The 26724-nt window shown below is 43.3% G+C and overlaps 1 protein-coding gene across 2 annotated transcripts in view; it reads right to left on the reverse strand.

Annotated features, from left to right (window-relative positions):
- Positions 1-9090, reverse strand: part of STAT5B (signal transducer and activator of transcription 5B) — a gene marked incomplete at both ends in the record, with an annotated part of 31303 nt that extends 22213 nt beyond the window's left edge. Inside the window, 4 exons of one of the 2 annotated variants that reach the window (XM_080713858.1) lie at positions 616-790; positions 2156-2245; positions 4304-4460; positions 8963-9090. In XM_080713858.1, coding sequence (XP_080569984.1) covers positions 616-790; positions 2156-2245; positions 4304-4460; positions 8963-9090 — 550 coding nt within the window. The remainder of the gene's footprint in view (positions 1-615; positions 791-2155; positions 2246-4303; positions 4461-8962) is intronic. The other variant, XM_080713859.1, reaches the window with a different exon arrangement.
- Between the last annotated feature and the right edge of the window lie 17634 nt (positions 9091-26724).

Genomic DNA, 26724 nt, shown 5'->3' on the forward strand with positions numbered 1-26724 from the left:
TGAACATGTTGGGCCAGTGCTCTATTGCTGAGCTATACTCCCATCTCCTAAACATTTTTTTTTCCAGAATTGGGAATGGAACCCAGGGGCATTCTACCTCTAAGCTACACCCGCAGTCCTATTTTTTATTCTTTATTTTGAAACAGTGTCTCACTAAGTTGTAGAGGGCCTCACTAGGTAGCTGAGGCTGGCCACATACCGGTGATCATCATCGACCCTCATCTCAGCCTCCCAAGTACTGGGATTACAAGCATACACCACCATGCCTGGCTCTAAACAAGCTATTTTATCTTTCCTATTTATTACTTTAAAAAAGCGGCATTTATAAGACGCTTACAATATGAAAAATATTATGGCTGGTGCTATTTACTAAGACTACGAGCTCCTTCCCAAAGAGGAAATGTCTTGCCCAGCCAGCAGGACCTGGGGGGCCAGTAGTCCAACTGAGACCCCATGCTCTCCGAAGCAGCACCCTGTCTGCTCCTCTTCCTAACCTTCTCCTCCCAGCACCATCTTCAGGGGTATCCCCTTTGACCCAGGGAAAGGCAAATGCTCAGAATGGAAAACGAGTCCTCTCTCAAGCCACGCCAAGCTGCTTTCTAGTCCTCTGCCCACCTTGGATCCGCAGGCTCTCCTGGTACTGGATGATAAAGTACTCCTGGGTCTGCTGCAGCTTCTTCAGCTCGTTCTCGGTGTCCTGCGTGACCAGTCGCAGCTCCTCAAAGGTCTGGTTGATCTGAAGGTGCTTCTGGGACATGGCGTCAGCAAGACTTCCAGCTGGGGAGCTGCCCTGGAGAGAGCGCAGGGAAATGGGGTTACAGGAAGCCTTGTGCTTAATCCCCAGGAAAAGCCAATGCCAGATCCTACATTGCGCTAAGGACCCAAAAACTAAATTTTAGGCCAGAAGAAATTACAAATATCACCTTTGAGGACTGGGGAAGAAGAGGAAAAATGGAGAAACAGGTGACCTGACAAAACATGTTACTATCATAACAGAAACTTCCATTTTAGAGCTAGTTCCCAAATAAGGCACTTCAGTTTCCTTTGGAGAGACCAGAACTGAACACGTCCCAGGTGTGACCTGAGTTTTCCCTTTTAATGGCCATGACCCTCATCCCACATTTATTCACTGACCCAAGACCACGGATTGTAGTGATGTTGGGAAATGAGTGGGAAGCATGGCTGTCTCCACTCAAAACCTTCTTGTGAGGGAACACTTTGTTTCTACTACAAAAAAGAAAAAAGAAAGCGGAACCTCTCACAGGCATCCTGAAGATTTCCAAATGAAGTTTTGGAGGAGACATAAACAGGCCTCTGTGGACCTAGCCACTGGAGTCACCTGGTTTAGTCCATTCCTTCAACACCTGGCTTGGCGGGGGTAAGGGGGACTGATCTCTCCTAAGTAGTCTCACCTGAAAGTAAGCACGCCTTTACTCAAAATGATTCGGCTAGGGTTAAATTATTTTGTACTTGTTCACACTGTTTAGTGGTTGCAATCTCATCAAGGTTATAAATCCATTAATGCTAATTTTCTCAAATTTTCAATTCTTGAGAATATTTCAACAAAGTTGACACAGATGCATTAAAATAGGCTGGAAATCATATTCTAGGATGTATATTCCCTTCATATGTATTTTCTTTATTTTTGTGGTACTGGGGATGGAACTCAGGGGTATTCTATCTCTGAGCTATACTCCAGCCCTACTTTTTATTCTTTATTTTGAAACAGGAGTCATTAAGTTGTAGAAGGCCTCACTAAGTAGCTGAGGCTGTCCGCAAACAGTGATCCTCCTGTCTCAGCCTCCCAAGTACTGGGATTGCAAACATGAACCACCATTCCTGACCTTTTATTATCATATGAATATGGAAATATATATTCTCTCAGACATTCTAATCATTCACTTATTACTTTCTTCAAAAAAAGAATAGAACTCTAAAAGCATAGAATTTTTTAAAAAGTAACCCTAAGTGGTATATTTGCTGCTCAATTTAAGAGTGTCCCACATCTAGGATGATGAAACTAAAAAGGATAAGATCAAATCTCTAAAGAGACACCATGAGGTACACCTCACTGGGTCACCTTGAAGCTGCTCTGGAAGAGAGATGTGGTAAGAAATAACTCCCCAGCTTCCTCCCCACAACCTGGGACACTCACATTGTTGGCTTCTCGGACCAGCCTCTGCTCATTGTACAGAATGTGCCGGATGCAGCGGACCAGCTCCATGGGGCAGCGGTCATAGGTGTTCTGAAAGAAGGCAACAGCAGACATGACATGTTATGGGGCTGGACCCTGCCTCAGGACAGAGACTTCTCACACTGGAGAAGACTCTTGGCAGCATAATCACCAGAATGCTGCTCCTCCAATACCAATGGGAGCAAGAAAGGATGTCACAGAAAAACCAATTACAGTTAAAGTAAGGTATTATATTTCTTGCATTTTTATGAGTTTACAGCAACATTCTTGAAAACAGAAAAAGTGAGTTTTTTGTTTTGTTTTGCGGTACTGGAGATGAAACCCAGGGGCATTTTACCTCTGAACTACACCCCCAGCCCTATTTTATTCTTTTTTTTTTTTTTTGTGGGTGTGTGTGGTGCTGGGGATGAAATCCAGGTGCCTTCTACCTCCAGGCTATACTCCCAGAGCTATTTTATATTTTATTTGGAAACAGGGTCTTATTGAGGCTGGCTTTGAACCTGAGTGATCCTCCTTTCTCAGCCTCCCAAGTACTGGGATTACAAGCATGCACCACCACACCTGGTTTATTCTTTATTTTGAAACAGGGTCTCACTGAGTTGCAAAGGGCCTAAGTAGCTGAGGCTATCCTCAAATCGCGATCCTGTCTCAGCCTCCCAAGCGCTGGGATTACAAGTGTGCGTCACCACGCCTGGCCTCACTGAGTTTCAAAGGGCCTCACTAAGTAGCTGCGGCTATCCTCAAATCGCGATCCTGTCTCAGCCTCCCAAATGCTGGGATTACAAGTGTGTGCCACCACGCCCAGTGTGAAAAATGAGTTTTTAAGCTATCCTCAAATCGCGATCCTGTCTCAGCCTCCCAAATGCTGGGATTACAAGTGTGTGCCACCACGCCCAGTGTGAAAAATGAGTTTTTAAGCAGTCATACCGATGAGAAAGAAGATAACAAGATTTCTTAACTGGGTAGTCAAATTACTACCAAGAGGAAGATGGACATCCTATGCCCCTGGGTGTGATATCCTGAAGAGGACATATTGCTCAAGTAGAATTCTGACTGGAGATGTGTGATGTGAATCTCATCATGAGGTAACGTTAGACAAATCCCAAATGAGGTGTAGTGGTGTGTGCCTGTGCTTGGGAGGCTGGGGCAGGAGGTTCACTTGAGCCCCCAAGACAGCCTGGGCAACATAGTGAGATTTTATTTCAAAAGAAAAAAAGAAGCCACTTGTGATCCCAGTACATGGGAGGCTGAAACATGGGGACCGAAGAGTCAAAGTCAGCTTCAGCTGCTTAGTAAGACCCTGTTCCAAAATAAAGAACAAAAAATAGGACCGGGGGTGTAGTTCAAAGGCAGAATGCTCCTGGTTTCAATCCCCAGTACCATACACACAAAAAAAGAAAGATAAGCAAATTATTTAAGATGCCAAAGCAAGGTCGCAAAATGGTTCCAGATTGAGGGAGAGTAAAGATATATGACGTCAAGGCGCCATATGTGATATTGGACGGGACCCTGAACTGAAAAGGGGAAATGCCCTGGAGGATACTTTTGAGTTGGTTGATAAAATGGACCTATGGACAGGAGATTCACTAAAAGTATTACATCAATGTTAAATTTACTGAGGTTGATAACTGCATTATAACCATGTGAAAGAAGGTTCATATTCCTAGAAAATGCACACTGAAGTACTTAGGGGTAAAGGAACATGATTGTATGCAATTTAGTCTCAGGTGACTAAAAAAAAAGTGTGTGTGTGTGTGTGTGTGTGTGTGTGTGTGTGTAGAGAGACACACACACACACACACACACACACAGAGGAAGGGAGAGAAAGGAGAATTTGATAAGGCAAATGTTAACAATAGGTGAACCTGAGCCTAATATAGGGGTTCTTTATATCATCCTTGCAACTTTCTATAGCTTTGAGATTATTTTCAAATTAAAAATTCAATGAAAAAGCACCACAAACCCAAATAATCACAACTATATACAAGTAACACACAAGTCAACAATGCTGGGCTGAAGAGGAGAATGAAAGTCTCCACAGGAAGTCCTAAGTGAAGGGAGAAGTCCTCCGAGGGGCAAGAGTTGAGTGCGGCCAGCGTCCTCACCCACCTGCAGCTGTGTGGCGTAGTGCCCCAGCTTGATCTTCAGCAAAAACCCATCTTCCCCCACCTGGTGCTCCGCCTTCTTCTGCAGCTCCTGCACCAGGCCCTCCAGGAGCTGGGTGGCCTTAATGTTCTCCTGTGGATTATCAAGATCTATTGAGTCCCTAGGGGAAAAAAATTACACAATCTGTATACATACATGCACATGAGCCTGTACAAATGCAGTCTCTCCACACCACACTCTTCCTTTGACTAAAGTGATTTCTTTTTTCTCTGCAGTGCTGCGCATGGAACCCAGGCCTCACACATGCTCTACTAACTAGCTATAACCCCCAGCCCTATACTGACTTCTTAATGTTCACTGCAAATGTTAAGAAACAGCCCAACGCAGGTCGACCAAATGCCTGCATTACTCTATTAGTCATCTTCTAATTACCTTAGACTACATGGTACTTTCATTTCTTCTTTTTCTTTTTTTTTAAAACAATGTACTGCCCTTCTTTTTGCTACTGACTAGCATGGGTACTAATGCTATCTGCTCCTAGAAATGAAGGGAAAAGGAACATGCTTTGTGTATTCTTAAAGAAATAAGGACTCTGATAATTTCCTATTTATTGTCTTCTTAAGGATGTAAAGGGACACAAGGTTAAAACGGTTCTGCATGTCCTGTTAGGCCTCAACCGGTCCCATGCTTGTGTTGCTAAGTTCACATGGAGTATTTCTTTTTTTTTTTTTTTTTTTGGTGGTGGTACTGGGGTTCCTGGAAGCCCTCCTTCCTCCGGGCTACACTCCCAGACCTATTTTATATTTTTGAAACAGGGTCTCTTACGCCAGCACGGCTGGCTTCGAACCTGCGCGATCCTCCTGTCTCCGCCTCCCAAGTGCGGGGATTACAAGCGTGCGCCACCACGCCCGGCTACATGGAGTATTTCTTAGTGAAGCAACAGTTCCTGCTCTAAGAAGCCCTAAAAAGGAGGCACTGAGGCAGAAGGTAACCAGAAGTGTTTATACAGGTGAGACAGTCATCTCACCAGTGGCAGATCTGGGACTTGTAGGCAAACCTAACTTTTCCAGTGAACAAGAGAAACCAGTCTATGAACTCTGTTTAAATTCAGATTTAACTGGTGACAGTGTTTGGACGGTCCTTCTCCCTTTCCTTTTTCTTCTTTCTAAAACTTAGGCAACAATTGCTACTGGGCAGTGCTAAATTAGCCTGCTGAAGAAATCCAACAGCTGTCACACTGAAATAACATCCAACTACTACTGCCGACTGGGTTCAGAGCCAAATGAGATCTAGCAGTAGCCGAAACGCTCTGCTGTCTCCAAATCTCTAAAGTTAGCTAGCAGCTGATTTTAAACAGAGGCAAAGAGGTGTACCAAAACACTGAAACTGCACCTCACTGGAGCGCACACCCAAACCTGCGCTTGGAGAAGGCGGTAAAGAAAGCCACAATTTAAATATGTATGTTCTATGTATTAAGGAAAATATATTCTTTTTCGGAGGGGGGGGTACTGGGGTTCCTGGAAGCCCTTCTACCTCTGGGCTACACTCCCAGACCTATTTTATACTTTTTTATTTGGAAACAGGGTCTCTTAAGCCAGCGCGACTGGCTTTGAACCTGCGCGATCCTCCTGTCTCAAGCCTCCCAAGCGCGTGGATTACAAGCGTGCGCCACCACGCCCGGCTAAGTAAAATATATTCTAAATAAAAGCCTGGAAGGACTGAGGGGCATCTCTGCACCTCAGGTCTGACTAGCAATAATGCTCCTTGTCTAGAAAACCCACACTTGGGAGGATCCAATCTCTAGGCAAAACTTATAGACGTCTACTACCAGTTCTTAACTTATTTCCCTGCTTATTAGAAAAGAGACACCTATAATCCCAGTACTTGGGAGACCGAGACAGGAGGGTCCTAGGTTCAAAGCTAGCCTTACTCAGCAGTTTAGTGAGACTCTATTTCAAAATTAAAATAAAAAGGACTGGGGTGTAGCTCAGAGATAGAATGTCCCTGGGTTCAATCCCCAGTACCAAAAAAAAAAAAAAAAGACTTGGATCATGGACATCTTCAACATGAAGAACTGAAGGTTTTTACTAAAATATTTATTTTCCTAAGACAATCAAAGCTACATAAAATTTAGGTTTTCCTTAATATCAACACAAGTCTTCTTAACACTTATTAAAAAAGAAGACTAGGCCGGGCGTGGTGGCACACGCTTGTAATCCACGCGCTTGGGAGGTGGAGACAGGAGGATCGCGGAGGTTCGAAGCCAGCCGTGCTGGCGTAAGAGACCCTGTTTCAAAAATATAAAATAGGTCTGGGAGTGTAGCCCGGAGGTAGAAGGGCTTCCAGGAACCCCAGTACCACCATCAAAAAAAAAAAAAAGAAAAAAAGAAAAAAAGAAGACTACATGGAAGATCTGTTAAATGAAACTTTGCTTTGTATGTGTGTGGTACTGGGGATTGAACTCAAGGGACCTTCTGGCTCTCAGCTATACCCCCAAACCCTTTATTTATTTATTTATTTTAATTATTTTATTTTATTGGTGGTACTAGGGGTGGAACCCAGAGGCTTTCTACTTCCGGGCTATACTCCCAGACCTATTTTATATTTTATTTGGAAACAGGGTCTAAGTTGCTGAGAGCATAAGTATCCTGTCTCAGCCTCCCAAACACTGGGATTACAAGCGTGACTCACTAAGTTTCTGAAGCTGGGCACGAACCCGCAATCCTAAGTACTGGGATTACAGGCAGTCTGTTTGCGAGACAGGTTCTCCCAAGTAGCTGAGACTATGGGTCCAAGTAACTGTGCCTGGCTAAATGAAACTGTTTTCTCTTTTTCAATAGTGGGATTAAACCCAGAGCTTTGCACATAGGAGGGAACCATGAGCTACAGTCCCAGCCCCTAAATGAAAAATTAAACTAACAGAGACTTCCTACTAATGTTTTTTTAAAATCCTTCAAATGATTAAAACTGCAAAGAAAATGAAAAGGGAATGGAAAAGCACTAAACAACGTGCACCTGACAGTCTCATATTTAGTTGTTTTTTTCCTCACTCAATTATGCGAAGCTGAGATTTTCTTAATTGCCTAGAAAATTGCCTTCCTTTGGTGCTCTCTGGTTTCTGAACAGAAATCTGCTACTAACAGGCAGCTGCAATTATTCCAAGAGAATATCTTGATGAGTAGCCACCCCTCTTCAAACAGTCGCATCCGGCTGGCTTCTCCTCGGGGCTGTCAGAGAGGAACTCCAGGTACCGTGGTGGAGGCTCAGCGTATCTAGTGAATGGGCCAGTCACTGGCGCTAACAACCTCAGCGGAACCTAGCCCCAGTGTGAATAAGTCAGTGAAAAGCTACAGCGAAGCCGGGTGTGGGGGCACACGCTTGTGATCCCAGTGCTTGGGAGGCTGCGACAGGAGGATCCACGTTTCCAGCTGGCCTCAACTATTTAGTGAGGACCTCTGCAACTTACTGAGACCCTTTCAAAATAAAGGGGAAAAAGGGGCTGTAGTAGCTTGGAGGTAGAATGCCCTGGGGTTCAATCCCTGGTACTGCAAAAAAGAAGAAGAAGAAAAAAAAAAGCTACTGCACTACACCGCTTCATGTACCAGGCCCAGGGTTCAAAAGGGGGGAAAGGCTGTGTTGTCAGTCAACTGTACTGTACCAATTCTAAAGGAATTTTAGAGCAAGTATGTAACCAGTAGTTTGGAAAATAAAGATATAAAAGTGCTTATTAAATTTACCACTGATATGTAATTTTTGTTAATATTTGTCTTTTAGTCTTTAGTATATATGTAAAATATATATAAATTTTAAGCCACTAATAACTTCCTTGTTAAATTATTTACTTTATTAACTAGTTTAAAAGATATAAATTCATTAATCTAGTAAACAAGACTTTTTTTTGTGTGGTACTAGGGATGGAACCCAGGGGCACTGTACTGCCAAGCTATACCTACTATACCCCCGGCCCTATTTTTTATTCTTTATTTTTGAAACAGGTTCTCACTAAGTTGCAAAGGGCCTCACTAAGTAGTAGCTGAGGCTGTCTGTGAACCGCAATCCTCCTGTCTCAGCCTCTCGAATATTGGGATTACAAGTGTGTGCCACCATGCCCAGCTCCTATTTTAGTTTTGTTTTTTTGTTTTTGTTTTTGGTAGTACTGGGGATGGAACCCTTCTACCTCTGGGCTACACTCCCAGACCTATTTTATATTTTATTTGGCAAAAGGGTCTCTTAAGCCAGCGAGGCTGGAATTGAACCTGCGTGATCCTCCTGTCTCAAGCGCAGGGATTACAATCGTGTGCCACCACGCCTGGCCTATTTTAGTTTTTACTTTGACACAAGGTCCCACTATGTTGTGCAGGGCATGGCTAAATTGCTGAGGATGGCCATGAAGCTGTGGTCACCCTGTCTCAGCCTCCCAAGTATGGTATTACAAGTGCATGCCACCATGCCTGGTAAACATATTTTAAACACATACTTAAAATCTCCATCACGACATCCTTCTAGTCAAACCTGAATATTCCTTGTGCGTGCAACACGGGAGATTGAGCCCAGGGCCTTGCGCAAAGTGCACTGAGCACTCCTCCACTGAGCTACACCCTCGGCCCAAACTCCATGCCATTGTGCTTCACAAAATACATGCAAAATACCTTGTTCACCTACCAGGCTTGGCTTTCAATCCACTGGGACAAGTAGTGGCGCACCTCGATGGGGAAGTGCTGGCCGTACAGGGCCTGCATCTGATGGAGGGCCTCTCCTTGGAGCTGCTGAGCTTGTATCCACACAGCCATGGTTCACAACCTGTTGAACAAACAACCTGTAGCTTGGGTGACTTTTTTTTTTTTTTCATTCCCCTTTAACGCCTACAAAAGACAATATTCATACAGTTTAAAAGAAAATTCTGTTAGCTGGGCATGGTGACGCATGCTTGTAATCCCAGCATTCGGGAGTATGAGACAGGAGGATCATGGTTCGCAGACAACCTCAGCTACTTAGTGAAGCTCTCCGCAACTTAGTGAGACCCTGTTTCAAACTAAAGAATACAAAATAGGGCAGGGGGTGTAGCTCAGAGGTAGACTGCTCCTGGGTTCCACCCCCAGTACCACACACACACACACACAAAGGCAAAAGCTGTTAGCCCTTTTGGTAGACTAAAGATCAATATTATTTTTTTTATATCTTTGCAGTATGGGAGATTGAAACCAGGAGTGCCCTGCCATTGAGCTACACCCCCAGCCCTGCTTTTTTTTTTTTCTTTTTTTTTCTTTGCCATACTAGGGATGGAACCCAAGGGCATTCTACCTCTGAGCTACACACACCCCTAGCCTTTTTATTATTTCTTTATTTCTTTACTTATTTATTTTTGGTGGTACTGGGGGTGGAACTCAGGAGCTTTCTACCTCCAGGATATACTCCCAGACCTATTTTTTTTAAAATATATATTTCATTTGGAAACAGTGTCTCACTAAGTTACTGAGAACCTCACTAAGTAGCTGAGGCTGGCTTCGAACTTGTGTGATCCTCCTGTCTCAGCCTCCCAATCACAGGGATTACAAGCGTGCGCCTCCACGCCCAGCTATTCTTTATTTTTGAAATGGTCTCATTAAGTTGTAGAGGGCCTAAGTAGCTGAGGCTAGCCTCGAACCTGAAATCCTCCTGTCTCAGCCTCCCAAGTACTGGAATTACAGGCATGCGCCACCATGCCCGGCTACCTCCAGCTCTTTTTATTTTTCATTTTGAGACAGGGTCTGAGTTGCCCAGAGTAACTTCAAGCCTATGGTCTTCCTGCCTCAGCCTCCTGAGTAGCTAGGATTACAGGGGCGTGACATCACGCTCTGCCTTGAAGATCGGCATTCTTGAAGTAAAATTTGGCTTTAAAACATTTTCAAAATGTAGTTACACAGTATGACCCTGGGAAGGTACCCAACTGGATAAGATGCCCTGACTATAGATGTCCTGAGGTCCTACCATCAAAAGCACAAAAGCACATTAAGGGATGATTGCCCATGACTTTGATACCATAGACACAGTCTTGACTTTTGTTCAAAGTTGTCAGCAATGCTAAGCAGCATTCCGCTGATCGTAAGGAATAACTAGCAGCAAGATTTTTTTTGGTGTGTGTGTGTGTGTGTGTGTGTGTGTGTGTGTGTGTCGCTGGAGATTGAACCCAGAGGCATTCTACCTCCCAGCTAAACCCCCAGCCCAATTTTATTTCTTATTTGGGAACAGGGTCTCACTAAATTGTCGAGGCTGGCTTTGAACCTGTGATGCTCCTGTTTCAGCCTCCCAAGTACTGGGATTACAAGTGTGTGCCCCACGCCCGGCTAGAAGATTTTTAAAAATCATTTTAGATTTTCTGTTTTGGCTTTAAGAACTATAATAAACATGCCACTGTGTTGAAAAAGCACCTGGTAAGGAGAAAAGTGAGAACATGTGAAGCACAGAGGTAGCCTGTGTACTGCCATTAGTCACCAAGGCAGCAGCCCGCACACAGCACAACGCCCGTGTTATGGCTACAGAGCGTATGCAGCCACGCTCTGTTGTATTATATCATAAACCTTTTAGACACAAACACAATACACTAGAACCAAGAGTTAGAAGCAAGAATGAACCATTAGGGTGGTTTCATTCGAAGCACCCCCTCATGTTTGTAACATGAGGCTGTAACTACTTTCTGTATTTCTATCTTTTTATTAAGTTCATTTAAATCTTCAAAAAAAAAGAATGAACTGTCATATTCAAACAGTGAGTAGTTTTAAGAAATACACTGTGTGTGTGTGTGTGTGTGTGTGTGTGTGTGTGTGTGTGTACCGGAGATTGAGCCTAGGGGTATTCTACCTCTCAGCTACACTCCTGGCCATATTTTATTTTTTATTTTGAAACAGGGTCTCACTAAATCCTGAGGCTGGAACTGGCAATTTTCCTGTGTCCACCTCCCAAGTACTGAGACTACCGGCATGTGCACTGACTTAGAACATACTCTTGGTTGCCAGGCCCAATGGTACATACCTGTAATCCCAGTAATTTGGGAGGCTGACATAGGGGGATCACAGGTTCAAGGCCAAATATATATATACTTGAAATCATCATTTCTTGATTTCAGAAAATGGTTTATAAAATTATCTGGATGCCTCCTCTGACTCAACTGAGAATTTTTAATGCATGCAGCAGACTCCCTGGGATTAACCAGATTGAGATAGCAACATTACTTTATAAAACTGAATCTTGCCTTAATACTACTTTCCATAGTGTGGAATTTAGGATGAGGCAAGGCTGTCTTGAATTCCATCTAAAGGACTTGGCTATTGATTTGCATAGTTCTCCTAGGAACGCGGGGAAACAGCACATGTGTATCAGGAAACAAGAATCCCTCCCCTGTCACTTGTGGCTGTCCAGTCTTGTAACACCGAGCTATTCTATTTATGGGATGGGTCAGCTAGCCAACGATGAGGTGTGGGGCAGGCCCCAGTCAGCTATTTTAGACTTCTGTGATGCTACAGCACACTCAATACAGTGTACGATTTTATGTAGGCTTTAAGGTTGGAATTACTCTAAGATCACCCGAGACTTCACATTTGAATGACTGAGTTCACCACTGAAAGGCCTGGACAGAAGGAGCTCTCCTCAGAGGCAAAACGTCTTCACTGTTCAATATGCTTTTAGCCAAAGAATTATAGCCCAAGATTTTGAAAGTCAAAACAGGTATCAAGTCCTGCCTTTTGGAGGAAGGATGAAGGGGTTGCAGGATGAGGGTGCTCTAGGCACTAGAGTATACAACTCTGGTGAAGGAGTGGAGAGCAAAGGTCAGGTACCCCCCCCCCCGAGGTACTAGGGATTGAACCCAGAGGCATTCTACCTCCAAGCTACACCCCTAACCCTATTTTTAATTCTTTATTTTGGAACAGGGTCTCACTAAGTTGTGGACGACCTCACTAAGTAGCTGAGGCTGGCTGCAAACCCATGATCATCCTGTCTGTCTCTCAAGTGCTGGGATTACAAAAAGGAAAGAGATCCATTAGATGAAGAGTATATAGGGACCACAGGACTATTTTATTTGGATGGACCAGGAAGGGGTCTGTTAGGAGATAAATGTTTTCCTTGTTTGCTGTCTTGGATCAATTCAACTAATGAATGCAGAGGAAAGAGATTTTCCTATTGGCTGATACCATTCTTGTGTTAAGAGAGCCACAGTATTGGGGCTGGTGTTACTTGTAATCCCAGTATTTGAGAGGTTGAGACAAGAGGATCAGAGGTTGAGGACAGCCTCAACAAGTAGTGAGACTCTCATAGACCTAGTGAGACCCTGTTTCAAAATAAATAGGTGGCTGGGGACATAGCTCAGAGGTAGAACGCCCCTGGGTTCAATCCCCAGTAAAACACACACACACACACACACACACACACACACACACACACACACACACACACAGTCTTGCTTCTTCCTAATGCTTTACCACTAGAAAAGATTTGATACCTGGAGCCAGGCATGGTGGCGCACACCTGTAATCCCAGTACTTGGGAGGGTGAGAGAGATCACAGGTTTGTTCTAGACCAACCTCAGCAGCTTAGAGACTCAGCAATTTAGCAAGACTTTGTTTCCAAACAAAAACAAAAAAAGGGCCAAGGGTACAGCTCGGAGGCAAAATGCCATTGGGTTCAAACCCCAGTGCCCCCCCCACCCCCACACACAGCAACAAAGAACAGAAAAGGAAGACAAAGGAAAAGGGCTGGCTGGCTGGCTGGCTGGCTGGGTGCCTCTGGGTTCATTCCCCAGTACCCCCCCCCCCACCAAAGTAGAGATTTCAGTTTAACCAATCAATTCCAATTTTATAATTTGGATTTTTCCTTCTGGTTTCTGTTTATCTTCCCCATGGAACTCTAAGTGTAGTAAGTATGTCCCTAGTAGCAGTTCGGTGGCTTGCCATAGAAAGTCGAAAAAAAGTATTTGCTGAGTGAATAAATACATAAATATTTACCATATCCTGACCAGCTAAGCATATTATAGGTGTCTACCCCCCCCCCCACACACACACACCATGATACTAAGGTTTTCTACCCCTGAGCCACATTTTCAGCCCTATTTTATTTTATTTTTATTTTTTTGCAGTAATGAAGATGGAACCCAGGGGCATTCTTTCTTCAAGCCATACCGCTGGCCCTCACACCACCAGCCCTATTTTTTATTCTTTATTTTGAAACAGGGTCTCATTAAGTTGCTGAGGCTGGCCTCAAACCTGAGATCTTCCTTTCTCAACCTTCCAAGTATTGGGATTACGATTACAGACATGTATCACCATGTCTAGTTGTGTGTGTGTGTGTGTGTGTGTGTGTGTGTGTGATTAGAGAATGAACCCAGGGGCATTCTACCTAAGCTATACCCCAGCCCTATTTTATTTTTTATTTTGAAACAGGGTCTCACTAAGTTACTGAGACCTCATAAGTTGCTGAGGCTGTCCTGTCTCAGCCTCCCAAGTACCAAAGTTATAGGTGTGTATCACCACACCCAGCTTAGGCCTGGTTACTTTTAAAAAAGAAATAATAGCTGGGCATGGTGGTACATGCCTGTAATCCCAGTATTTGGGAGACTGAGGCAGCAGAATTACAGGTTTAAGGCCAGCGCCAGAAATTTAGCAAGATCCTAAGTAATTTAGCAAGAACCTCAGCAACTTAGCAAGACCCAGTTTAAAAAAAGGAAAGAAAAGCAAATTAAAATTAACAAGGGCTGGGGGTATAGTTGAAGGTAGAATACCTCTAGGTTTAATCCCTAGAACAACAAAAAAAGATGAAGAAAGGAATGAATGTTTTCACGACATGCCACACATGTGGGTACTATATAAATATAACATTTTAAGGTGTTTTTTTTTTTTTTTGCAGTACTGGGAATTGAACCCAGAGGTATTCTACCTCCAAGATACATCCCAGCCCTATTTTTTATTCTGTATTTTGAAACAGGGTCTCACTAAGTTGCAAGGATTCACTAAGTAGCTGAGGTTGACCTCGAACCCGTGATCTTTCTGTCTCAGCCTCCCAAGTACTGGGATTACAAGTGAGCAGACCATGCCTGACTCATGTTTTAAGTTTCATATTAGTTCTTAGTATTAATCAAAAGGTAGATTTCTGAGCTCTCAAAGTATATCAGAATATTTTTTATTATTCTAATTATGAATATGTCATAATAGTAATTTCCTACACTTGTAATGCTATTTGACAGATAATAGCTGAAAAATGTAAGGTGGCAACTACTTTATTTTGATAAATACAATGTGGTTTCACTATAAAAAAAATGCTTTGAAGCCAGGCGTGGTGGCGCACACTTGTAATCCCAGAACCGGGGGAGGCTGAGACAGGAGGATCGTGGTTCATAGCCAGCGTCAGCTACTTAGTGAGGCCGTTTGCAACTCAGTGAGACCCTGTTTCAAAATAAAGAATAAAAAATAGGACTGGGGGTAGAGCTCGGAAGTCGAATGCCCCTGGGTTCCATCCCCAGACCCGCAAAAAAAAAAAAAAAAAAAAAAAAGCTTTGATACAGCTAGAAAGTAAAATTGGCTTATTACTAGTAAAAAAAAAAAGTAAAATAAATAGAAGATTTTGAACAGTCCCAATATAAAGATGTGATTGTGAAGAAGTGATGTTTGAGGTGATGCCTATAACCATTGCCCAGATCTGATCATTACACACTGTATACACATACTGAAAAAGCACACTGTGCTCCATAAATACATATGACTTGGTATCAATTAAAAAATTAAAACTCAATGTAAAATAAAATTATACTAAAGAGTATAGTATCACATTCATTTTACTTTTTTTTTTTTTTTTGCGGTACTGGGGATGGAACCCAGGGATATTCTACCTCCAAGCTATACCCCCAGCCCTTTTTTCATTCTTTATTTTGAAACAGGCTCTGTAGCTGAGGCTGTCTGTGAACCACGATCCTACTGTCTCAGCCTCCCGAATGCTGGGATTATAAGCATGTGCCACCATGCCTGGCTTAATTTTACTTTTAAATATATACACATGGACTATGAGGACTGACTGAGATTATCATATAACCATGTTAAATACTCAGTTCAGACAAAAACACTTCCCCCCAATTTATATGAATAAAACCTGGAATATAAAAAACAAAACAAAATGAAAAACCTGGATCTAAGTAGTTTTTTGTTGTTGTTGTTGTTTTGGTATGAGAATTAAACTCAGGGGGACTATATCTCCAAGCTAAACCCCAACCTTTTTATTTTTGTGGTACTGGGAATGGAACCTAGGGGCCTTCTACCTCTGGGCTACACTCCCAGCCCTATTTTATATTTTATTTGGAAACAGGGCCTAAGTTGCTGAGAGCCTCACTAAACAGCTGAGGGTGGCTTCAGATCTACGCGATCCCCCTGTCTCAGTCTCCCAAGTACTAGGATTATAGGCATGCACTACCACGCCCGGCCAACCCCGACCCTCTTTTTATTTTGAAACAGTGTCTTGCTTAAATTGCTGAGGGTCTCACTACATTGCTAGGGCTATCCTCGAACCTGTGATCCTCCTGCCTCAGCCTCCCAAGTACTGGGATTGCAGGTGTGCTCTATGTGCCCAGCTTAAGTCGTGTTTTTCTTCATACATGTCAGAACTCTTTGCCCCATTATTAGGCGATGTCCATGCGGGTATAAGCTGGTTCCCCGTCTCCAGTGTTTACCCAGCCATTGAATGATACTCTCCCTAGGTGGCTCCTGCTCCCCGTACACGCTCTCTTCTGCTTACTGACAGGCAGCTCCATCTTTGACGTGCGATGTTCTCACAAGGGAAGTGGTTTGTATCTTCGGTAAGTCATCACAAGGGCTTCTCTAAAGACTGGGAAATAGACTCACTAACATATTTTTAGGCCAAAATTTTTAGGCTCACGGAGCTCTGCGCAGTTGTAGTCACAGTGTTCACACACATTTCAAAGCTACCTAAATTGTCCTGGATACAGAATACTGTACTTTCTGAAAACATAAGGCATCTACATTGACCTCATAAATCATGTTCTAGCCAACAGCAAGGAAGGCCAAAATAAAGTGAGCCATGAAGCAAGGTTATACAGGTCTCAGAGTCTGATCACGGTCAGTGCTACAGGCTGAATGACAACCAGACAGGGAGCGCTAAGACATCAGTAAATTACATCAGTGGGTGGGACTTAGGGATAATTTTGTCTACATAATAAATACCTTTCTATCAGAAGTAGTCCCTCTTCAATGTTTTTTTTAATATATATAATGTCGTGCTGGGGAATGAACTAAGAACCTCATGCAATGCTAAGAATGTGCCTTACCACTAAGCTACATTCCCAGCCCCAACTGGTCCCTTTTTAAAAAACGAAATACAAGCCTGGCATGGTAGCGCACGCTTGGAATCCCAGCATTCCGGAGGCTGAGACGGGAGGATTGCAGTTCACGGACAGCCTCAGCTACTTAGTGAGGCCCTCTGCAATTCGGTGAGACCTGGTTTCAAAATTTAAAAAAACGAATAAAAAATAGGGCAGGGGTTGTAGCTCAGAGGTAGAATGCTGCCGGGTTCCATCCCCAGACCTGGGGGGGGGGGCAATTTGCAAAGAAAAACACTCTCTAACTTCAGGAGCACTGGGGCCCAGACCTCGCTATGACTGACCTGTAGGGCAGAGAAGTATAACGGGTCTGACACTAGAGGGCTCCTGGTGCATATCTGCCAACTGAGCAGACAAATTCCAGCTTGACGTTGGAGCAGGTGCTTGAGATGTATGTAGAGGGGCTGGAAATGTAACTCAGTGGAAGAGTGCTTGCCTGTCATGTGTGAGGACCTGAGTTCAATCTCAAGCACCAGAAAAATAAAACGTATTAGAGACTGTTTGCTGGATTCACGTGTATAATTTGGAGCAATTTATGATTTCTATTCCCTGCCCCCCCCCCCCACCGCCATCCACCCCGCTCGATCCCATCCCAGGATCAAACACTAAAAAGGGGCTAGAGTTCTGGAGAGGATGCTGAACTCATCTAAATACAGTTCTGCAAAAAAGTTGACTTCTAGGCCGGGCGTGGTGGCACACGCTTGTAATCCCAGCATTCGGGAGGCTGAGACTGGAGGATCACGGTTCGCGGACAGCCTCAACTACTTAGTGAGGCCCTCCGCAACTTAGTGAGACCCTGTCTCAAAATAAAGAATACAAAATTGGGCCGGGGGTGTGGCTCGAAGGTCGAATGCCCCTGGGTTCCATCCCCAGACCCACACACACACAAAAAGTCGACTTCTTTTACTGAGCTATATCTTAATTTTGTTACTTGTTAAATAGTAATAATACTTAAGTCCCTTGCAGGGTTTTGGTAAGCATGAATTAACATGTGCTCACTATTATTGTGACTTTTATCTTACACCTAACAAAACTGGCATCCTTATCCTCACCTGTAATTTTGATCCAATTCAATAGACTTCGTTCCAAAGTGAATCCTTTGACTGACTTCTTGCTATTCTTCTCATTAACCATTATCCTTCAGGATAAGCTTTACCTTCCTTCTTCCTTGTTTAAAAAAAAGGCATTCGTAAGCCAGGTGTGGTGGCCCATGCTTGTAATCCTAGTATTCGGGAGGCTGAGTCAGGAGGATCGCAGTTCGAGGACAGCCTCAGCTACTTAATGAGGCCCTTTACAACTCAGTGAGACCCTGTTTCAAAATAAAGAATAAATAAAAAATAGGGCTGGGGGTGTAGCTCGGAGGTAGAATCCTCTGGGTTTCATCTTCTGTACTGGCAAAAAAAAAAAAAAAAGGCAAAAAAAGGCATTCTCATTTCTTAGTCCATTCACTGGCACAAGGACTTCTACAGATAGGAACGGCTGGGAGGGTGTCAGGAAGGTGCTGTGAGTTCTGTTCTCCCGCCTCTGAATGAAACAGGAGAACTGTGAAGGGTGAAGGGGTGTAAGGAGAGTAAGCCTTTGCCATGAATGTACAAAATTCCAGAAGAAAAAGAACCCTATCCAGATGTGTGCTGACAGGGCCTAAGCCACCAGGACCTGTGCCTTTACCCAGTCCAAGGACACACCTGAGTCCTGTTAATTAAAGCATAAAAGACAACTGGTGAAATTGGAGGCTTTCATTTATTCCACTGCTTTTGAATTATTAACAAGTGTTTTGATTCATCCAATGCATAAAAATAATTTTCAGCCGGGCGTGGTGCCGCGCGCTTGTAATCCCCGCGCTTGGGAGGCGGAGCCAGGAGGATCATGCAGGTTCAAAGCCAGCAGCACTGGCTTAAGAGACCCTGTTTCCAAATAAAATATAAAATAGGTCTGGGAGTGTAGCCTGGAGGTAGAAGGGCTTCCAGGAACCCCAGTACCACCAAAAATAAAAATAAAAAATAAATTTTAGAAATAATAAGGTTAAAGCTGAGTGCAGTGGTACATGCCTGTAATCCCAGGACATGGGAGGCTGAAACAGGAAGATTGTAGGTTTGAGGTCAGCCCTCAGCAATTTAGCGAGACCCTATTTCAAATTTTAAAAATCTGCTGGGCTTGGTGGCACACGCTTGTAATCCCAGCGCTTGGGAGGCTGAGATAGGAGGATCGCACAGGTTCAAAGCCAGCCTCAGCTACTTAGTGAGGCCCTTTGCAACTCAGTGAGGCCCTGTTTCAAAATTAAGAATAAAAAATAGGCCTGGGGCGTAGCTTGGAGGTAGAATGCCCCTGGGTTCCATCCCCAGTACTGCTAAACTTTTTTTTTTTTTTTTTTTTTAAAAGGAGCTATATCCTGGAGAGACTGTCCCTGGGTTCAATCCAAAACAGGAAGGAAGGAAGGATAAGGGTGAAGAATGAATTAAAATAATACTGAAAGCCAGGCATGGTGGCACATGCTTGTAATCCCAGTACTTGGCAGGCTGAGGCAGGAGGACTGCTAGTTCTCGGCCATCCAGTGGTAGTTAGTGCCTCACATGCACAGGGCCTGGGTTTGATCCCCAGTACCAAAAGAAAAAAGAAAAGAGAGAGAGAGAGAGAGAGAGAGAGAGAGAGAGAGAGAGAGAGAGAGAGAGAGAGAGAGAGATAGGTGAAGTGCTGATACCTGGTATGCTATGGATGGACCCTGAAACCATCACATAAAGTGAAAGAAGCCAGACACAAATGTTACATATGGTGATTCCACTTCATGGGACATCCTAAATAGGCAAATCCAGAGACAAAAAAACAGACTGCTGGGCTGGGGGCGGGGGGTGGAGAGTGACTGCTAGCAGGTCTGAATTTTTTTAGATGGGAATGATATGTTTTGGAATTAAATAGTGGTGATAGTTGTACAACTCTGAGAATACACTAAAAACCACTGCATTATATATTCTTTTATTGAAACGGTGAATTTTCATGTCACATAATTCTACTTCAGTAAAGCTATTATTAAAAAAGACAGAGTGGTGAAGGAGTTGCCCCTGTCCACAGGACTAAGGGTCCTTCTTCCAAACCTGTCTCCTACCACTGCACCACACTGCCTGGGTACTGAGGACATGTCATGGGCTATCATTTTATACTCTGTTTGTTATATCTCATAATTTACAGGAAAAATAACAAGAGATTAGAATAAGAAACCTACTATCAAGACACTGATTTTGGCAAAGACTAGAGCTGGCTGGCAGAGGAAACAGATTATATAAGCGCTGTGTCTGATCTGAAGAGCAAGGCCAGGAGCCAGCATTCAAAACTGTTGAACACCTCGGCAGCTAGGAATGACCACAGGCCTTTAGAGAGAAGAGAAAGAGCTAGTCCCTGTTTTTTTGACTGTTTTACTCCCGGTACTAACATTACTACTACTGGTGGTGGTGGTGACTGTCTAGTAGGAGGGACTTTGAGGGACAAATGTTAAAGGGCAAAAATAGAGGATTAAAAACTTTGTTCATATTAAAATTGGCTTGACATCAAGTGAGAGGGTTATAGTAAAATCACCATATCTAGAAGTAGCGACATTTGCTCTTTATTTATTTGTTTGTTTGTTTATGCGGTACTAGAGGTGGAACCCAGGGGCATTCTACCTCTGAGCTACACCCTCAGCCCTATTTTTTATTCTTTATTTTGAAACAGGGTCTCACTGAGTTGCAAAGGGCCTCACTAAATAGCTCAGGCTGTCCGTGAACCACGATCCTCCTGTCTCAGCTTCCCAAATGCTGGGATTACAAGCGTGCACCACCATGCCCAGCTGACATCTGCTCTTTAAAAAAAAAATCTAGGCCCAGCGTGGTGGCGCACGCTTGTAATCCCCGCACTTGGGAGGCAGAGACAGGAGGATCGCGCAGGTTTGAAGCCAGCACCGCTGGCTTAAGAGACCCTGTTTCCAAATAAAAATATAAAAATAGGTGTCTGGGAGTGTAGCCCGGAGGTAGAAGGGTTTCCAGGAACCGCAGTACCACACACACACACACACACACACACACACACACACACACACACACACACAATCTAAATTCTACCTTGTAAGCAACCATGAAGGCAATACTCTTTTTGAAAAAAAAAAATCATACTATTAAACAGATGAAAAGAAACAGAAAAAAATGAAAGCAAAGTATGTCTGGACCACAAAGAAACAAACAAGGAAAAATTTGCCCAGGTAACATAGAGATGGTTAACATGGGAAGATAAGTCAAAAATCTTCAAGTCACAGCCAAATCCTTATATATTACTTCGGGAAGAAGAGAGGAAGAGGGAGGAGAGGAGAGGGGAGGGAAAGATGGAGAGGGTAAGGAAGGTAACTGCTTGCTAAGCATAACAATCAAGTCTTCAGCAGTGGGTTATCATACATTTTAAATTCTCATCTAAATATATGACATTGGCTGAAAATGCACATCTCATATCAAAAATAGTGTAGGAGCCAGGTGTGGTGGCACATGTCTGTAACCTCACTACTTAGGGGGCTAAGACAAGAAGATTGCAGGTCTGAGGACAGCCTCAGCAACTTAGTGAGACCCTATTTCAAAACAAAAAAAAAATAAAAATAAAAGGGGCTGTGGTGTAGTTCAGAGGTAGAATGCCCCTGGGTTCTATCCCCAGTACTAAAAAAAAAAAAGAAGAAAAAAATAGAGTAGATCCAGAAAAGGTCATCATAGCTGAGCTGCTGAAGCCATGGGGAGATCAACAGTTACTGGAAACAGGATATTCCTAGAGTCCCAAAGAGCTACCTTATATATTACTTATCACAAAGAGGAAAAGATAACTTTCAGTAGATAAATTAGGTGGACAACACCTAAACCAAGTTATTGAACATCTCCAAACACAGAACAAACTAATATTATGTGTAACCAGATGTGACATGCTGGAAAAAAAAATCCTAAATTATAAGGAAACATGAAGGAACAGTCAATAATCTGCTCAATCCAATAATCAAAATTGTGGGACTCTCATGAACAACAAAAACAGAAATGAAAACAAGAACAGAACTGTTCTAAAGGAGGTTAGAGAAACATAAAAATCATCAAAACACAATTAAAAACAAAAAAACACAGCTCTAAAGGTCATTTTGAGATCATTAAGAGAGCAAACGTGGCCTGTATATTGGGTATCCTTGCACATCCCTGTTACGTTTCTTGGGGGGGGGGGGCTGTGGTTGGCGGAATGCCCTTGTCCTCAGGAGCACATACTCAAGGACTTATGCGCAGGAGGTTACTCAGTCTGCAACTTTCAAAGAAGGGAAGAGGAATGGTGGAGAAAGAGTGATAAAGAAAACCTAAAACCTGACCACGTTCACAGGTGGTCATCTAAGTGAAGTCTACGTGAGTGCTTGTTCTATTGTTTCAGCTTCACAGTACAGTAATTTAAATTTTTAAATAAAAATTTTAGGCTAAAAATTCCCAAAAAACCCCCACAATGATAGTGGAGATTCAACTCTCATCTTGAAATTCTCCCTAGCACTATAGGAAATTCTGGACTTCTCAGACTCTGTTGCAATTGGTAGGACTCGGTCATCTTGTATGCATGTTATTACTTCTGTGTCCAAATCCAGCTAGCAACTTGTACCAACTTCTAGAGGAGAAGCTACATCCATACCATTCTCTAGACGACTGAAAATATTTGCTGGAGTCCACAAATACTGACCATCTACATGATGGAAAAACAAGAAACATATTCTCAATATTTTCCTCATTAAAGCTCACAGCCTCCCTCTTACCATCAAGAATTACAATGTTGCCGGGCGTGGTGGCGCATGCTTGTAATCCCTGCGCTTGGGAGGCAGAGACAGGAGGATCGCACAGGTTCAAAGCCAGCCTCAGTTACTTAGTGAGGCTTTCAGCAACTTAGTGAGACCCGGTTTCCAAATAAAAATATATATATAAAAGAAAAGGTCTGGGAATATAGCCTGGAGGGTAGAAAGCCTCTGGGTTCCACCCCCAGTACCACAAAAAAAAAAAAAAAAAAAAAAAAGAATTACAGTGTTAAGTTTCCACTCAGCAAAATTTGATTTGAAGAGTGTCTTGCACTAGGTCAATTCCCAGGGACAGTCACTCGTTAGATAGTACGAGATACAATCAGAAGAAACTGAAGATAACCTAAATGTCCAAAACAGAGGAATGATTAAGTTATAACACGAATCTGATGAAAGTCATTTAAATGAGATGGAAAGGTTATGTTGAAATATACACACTAGGTAAATCATCTTCTTGAAGTGTTAATAAAAGAATGTCATCTGGGTGCAGTGGCACACACCTGGAATCCTAATATTTGGGAGGCTGAGACAGGAGCATCACAAGTTCACAGTCAGCCTCAGCAACTGGTGAGACTCTCAGAAACTTATTTTTTCAAAGTAAAAAATAAAATACTGCTGGAGGTATAGCATGGAAGTAAAACACCCCTGGGTTCCATCCTCAGTATCAGAAAAAAAGAAAAGAGAGCCGGGCGTGGTGGCGCACACTTGTAATTCCAGTGTTTGGGAGGCTGAGACAGGAGGATTACACAAGTTTGAAGCCAGTTTCAGCTACTTGGTGAGGCTCTCAGCAACTTAGTGAGACCCTGTTTCCAAACACTATAAAAAAAATAGGTCTGGGAGTATAGCCAGGAGGTAGAAAAGCCCCTGGGTTCTACCCCAGTACCACCAAAATGATGATGATGATGATGATGATGATGATGATGATGATGATGATGATGATGATGATGATGATAAATAAGGGCAGGGGATATAGCTTGGAGGTTGAATGCCCCTGGGTTCCAACCCGACCCACAAAAATAAATAAATATTTTGGTGGTACTGGGGTTCCTGGGAGCCCTTCTACCTCTGGGCTACACTCCCAGGCCTATTTTTTATATTTTTATTTGGAAACAGGGCCTCTTAAGCCAGCACGGCTGGCTTCGAACCTGCGCGATCCTCTTGTCTCCACCTCCCAAGCGCGAGGATTACAAGTGTGCGCCGCCACGCCCGGCTAAATAAATAATTTTTAAAAACCCAAAAGGAGACCACAGAAAACCTCAGCTATTGGTTCCTAACTTAGCTCCTACTCAAAGGCAAGCAGAATCGGGGGAAAATCTTCCTGTTGTGTTGGCAACAACTCATTTTGTGCCAAGAACCTATCGCTGAGGCCAAAGCAGGGCTTGTGCTCCCTTGGACTCGTCCTATCTCAGGAAGGTCGGACCTACCAAACCAGTTTCCAAAGTGCTGTAGGATAATCCTGCTGAGGAAGCCCCAGAACTTTCCCTGCTACACTCTACATTTCCTCCGCACCTCCACACTGACACTCACCCCGCAGTCTTTGCTATCAACAACAAATCTGAGAAAGAGATCAGTACCACATGAGACAAGCATACCTATCCACCGAGCCCAGGTTAAATGTAGAATATGGCATTTGCCCCCTTTATCATCTGTGCTCTCTGTACTACTGTGAATTATCATGTACTTCATTTTTGCTTACAGTATATAAATAATACATAAGAATAAAAATCTTTTAAAACAACAAAATAAAACATGAATTTTTTTTTTTTTTTGGCAGTACAAGGAATTGAACCCAAGGGTGTTCTACCTCATACTAGGGTAGGCTGGCTATACCCCCATCCCTATGTTTTATTCTTTATTCTGAAACAGGGTCTCACTAAGTTGCAGAGGGCCTCACTAAAAAAAAAAGGCTGGCTTTGAACCTGTGTGATCCTCCTGTCTCAGCTTCCCAAGTACTGAGATTACAGGTGTATGTCATCAAACCCCCAGAAAATAACATTTGAATAAGAACTTGAAATTAGAAAACCAATTTTACTGTCAGGGAAAAAAAAAATTATCCAGGTATAAGAAGCAATGCTGTTATTCAGGGCCTTTAATGTTAAGATGCACTAAAACTGTACACAAAATATTTGTTGCATTGATGCTGGAACTTTGCAATACAGTTGAATTACTTTTGCTAAAAAAAAACAACAACAAAAAAAACACTTTTCCTGAGAACAGGTTTTCTCTCCCTATATATCTACTAGGACTTCTAGACACGACTTAGGGCTGTGAACTTATGTTGTATTCCTACAGCGCAGAGCAGATGGGCAGAGCCCCCCTCCCGCCTCTTACTAGCAGCGTGTGCCCAGAGGCAGCAGCGAGGTAATGCTGAGCCCTCCTGTGTGTGTGTGTTCTTTCACAGGCTACACATTACAGGAAGAAGCAAAGAGCAGCCATTTCCTTCCAAAGGTCAGCTGCCTCAGACAGACCAAACAGAAAGCAGTAAACTCTTGCCAACTTCCCCTCCTGCTTTTGCAGCTGGTACGCAATAGCACTTGGTTTCCAGTAAAGCTCCAAAGAAAAACAAAGCAAATCTGCAACCCAGCGTCTGTGCAACCTAAGTGTCTCACTTGCTGAAATCAAAAAGGCGGTGAGCTCACAAAAAGCTAGACTTTTTAGACAGCAGGTGAACAGTTAATAACTGTTGGGTCTAATGTGAGATTAAACACGAGGAAAAGGACGGGACTGGGGCCATCCTAGACTTTACACTAATGCTCCAGAAGTCTCCACATAAAAATACGATGGTATTTTGACAATAATAAATATAACAGCAAGGAGCCGGGCGTGGTGGCGCACGCTTGTAATCCCAGCATTCGGGAGGCTGAGACCTGGAGGATCCCGGTTCGCGGACAGCCTCAGCTACTTAGTGAGGCCCTCTGCAACTCAGTGAGACCCGGTTTCAAAATAAAGAATAAAAAATAGGGCAGGGGGTGTAGCTCAGAGGTCAAATGCCCCTGGGTTCCATCCCCAGACCCCAAAAAATAAATAAATAAATAAATAAATAAATAAATATAACAGCATATAAGGTCTCTAGTTGACTGACATAAAATTGAACTTTTAGTTTTTCTCTGCTCAAATTAAAGTCAAGACAGCCCTCATGATGGAGTATGGGCACAGCTTGATACTGCCAACCATAGAAGCACATATACAATGAACACAGTTTCTCACATTCAACATGGAAAAAAGACTGTAAAATAACCAAAAGGGGAATAGGGCAAACAACGGGATTTAAAACTTTAAATAAAGCTGGGCGTGGTGGCGCACGCTTGTAGCCCTGTGCTTGGGAGGCTGAGGCAGGAGGATCGCACAGGTTCGAAGCCAGCCTCAGCAGCTTAGTGAGGCTCTCAGCAACTTAGTGAGACCCTGTTTCCAAATAAAGTATAAAATAGGTCTGGGAGCATAGCCCGGAGGTAGAAAGCCTCTGGGTTCCACCCCAGTACCACCAAAAAAAAAAAAAAAAAAAAAAAGTAAAATCTTTTAAATAGCCTGGCGTGGTGGTGCATGCTTTTAATCTCAGTGCATGGGAGGCTGAGACAGGAGGGTCACACAGGTTCAAAGCCAGCCTCAGCTACTTAGTGAGACCCTGTTTCCAAATAAAGTATAAAATAGGTCTGGGAGTGTAGCCCAGAGGTAGAAAAGCCTCTGGGTTCCATCCCCAGTACCACACACACACACGAATCTTTTAAATAGTAAGTCCTAATAATTATGAGTAATACTGAGGCCTCTAGCCCTATGCCCAAAGAAACAATAGCGTATTTGGTGGGGGGGTGCTGGGGAGTGAATGCAGGGGTGACCCGCCGCTCAGCTGCATGTCCAGCCCTTCCTATTTTTTTACTTTGAGATTGAGTCTCACTCAGTTGCAGAAGCTGGCCTTGAATTTGTGATCCTCCTATCTCAGGCTCCTGAGGCGCTGGATGACAGGCCTGTGCCACCACACCTGGCTACAACACTTACTCTTTTCTTTGTTCTGGGAATTAAATCTACCTCTGAGCCACACTCCCAGCCGCCCCCCACTTTAACTTTTGAAACAGGGTCTCACTAAGTTGCCGGGGTCTTGCTAAATTGCTGAGGTTGGCCTCAAACCTGCAATCCTCTTATTTCAGCCTCTTGATAATGGAATTACAAGCATGCACCACCACATTCAGTTTACAATACTATATTCTATGTATGTATGTATGTATGTATATATGTATGTATGTATTTTGCAGTACTGGGGATGGA

The sequence above is a fragment of the Muscardinus avellanarius genome (assembly GCF_963383645.1).
Source record: "Muscardinus avellanarius genome assembly, chromosome: 16".
Lineage (NCBI taxonomy): Eukaryota > Metazoa > Chordata > Mammalia > Rodentia > Gliridae > Muscardinus > Muscardinus avellanarius.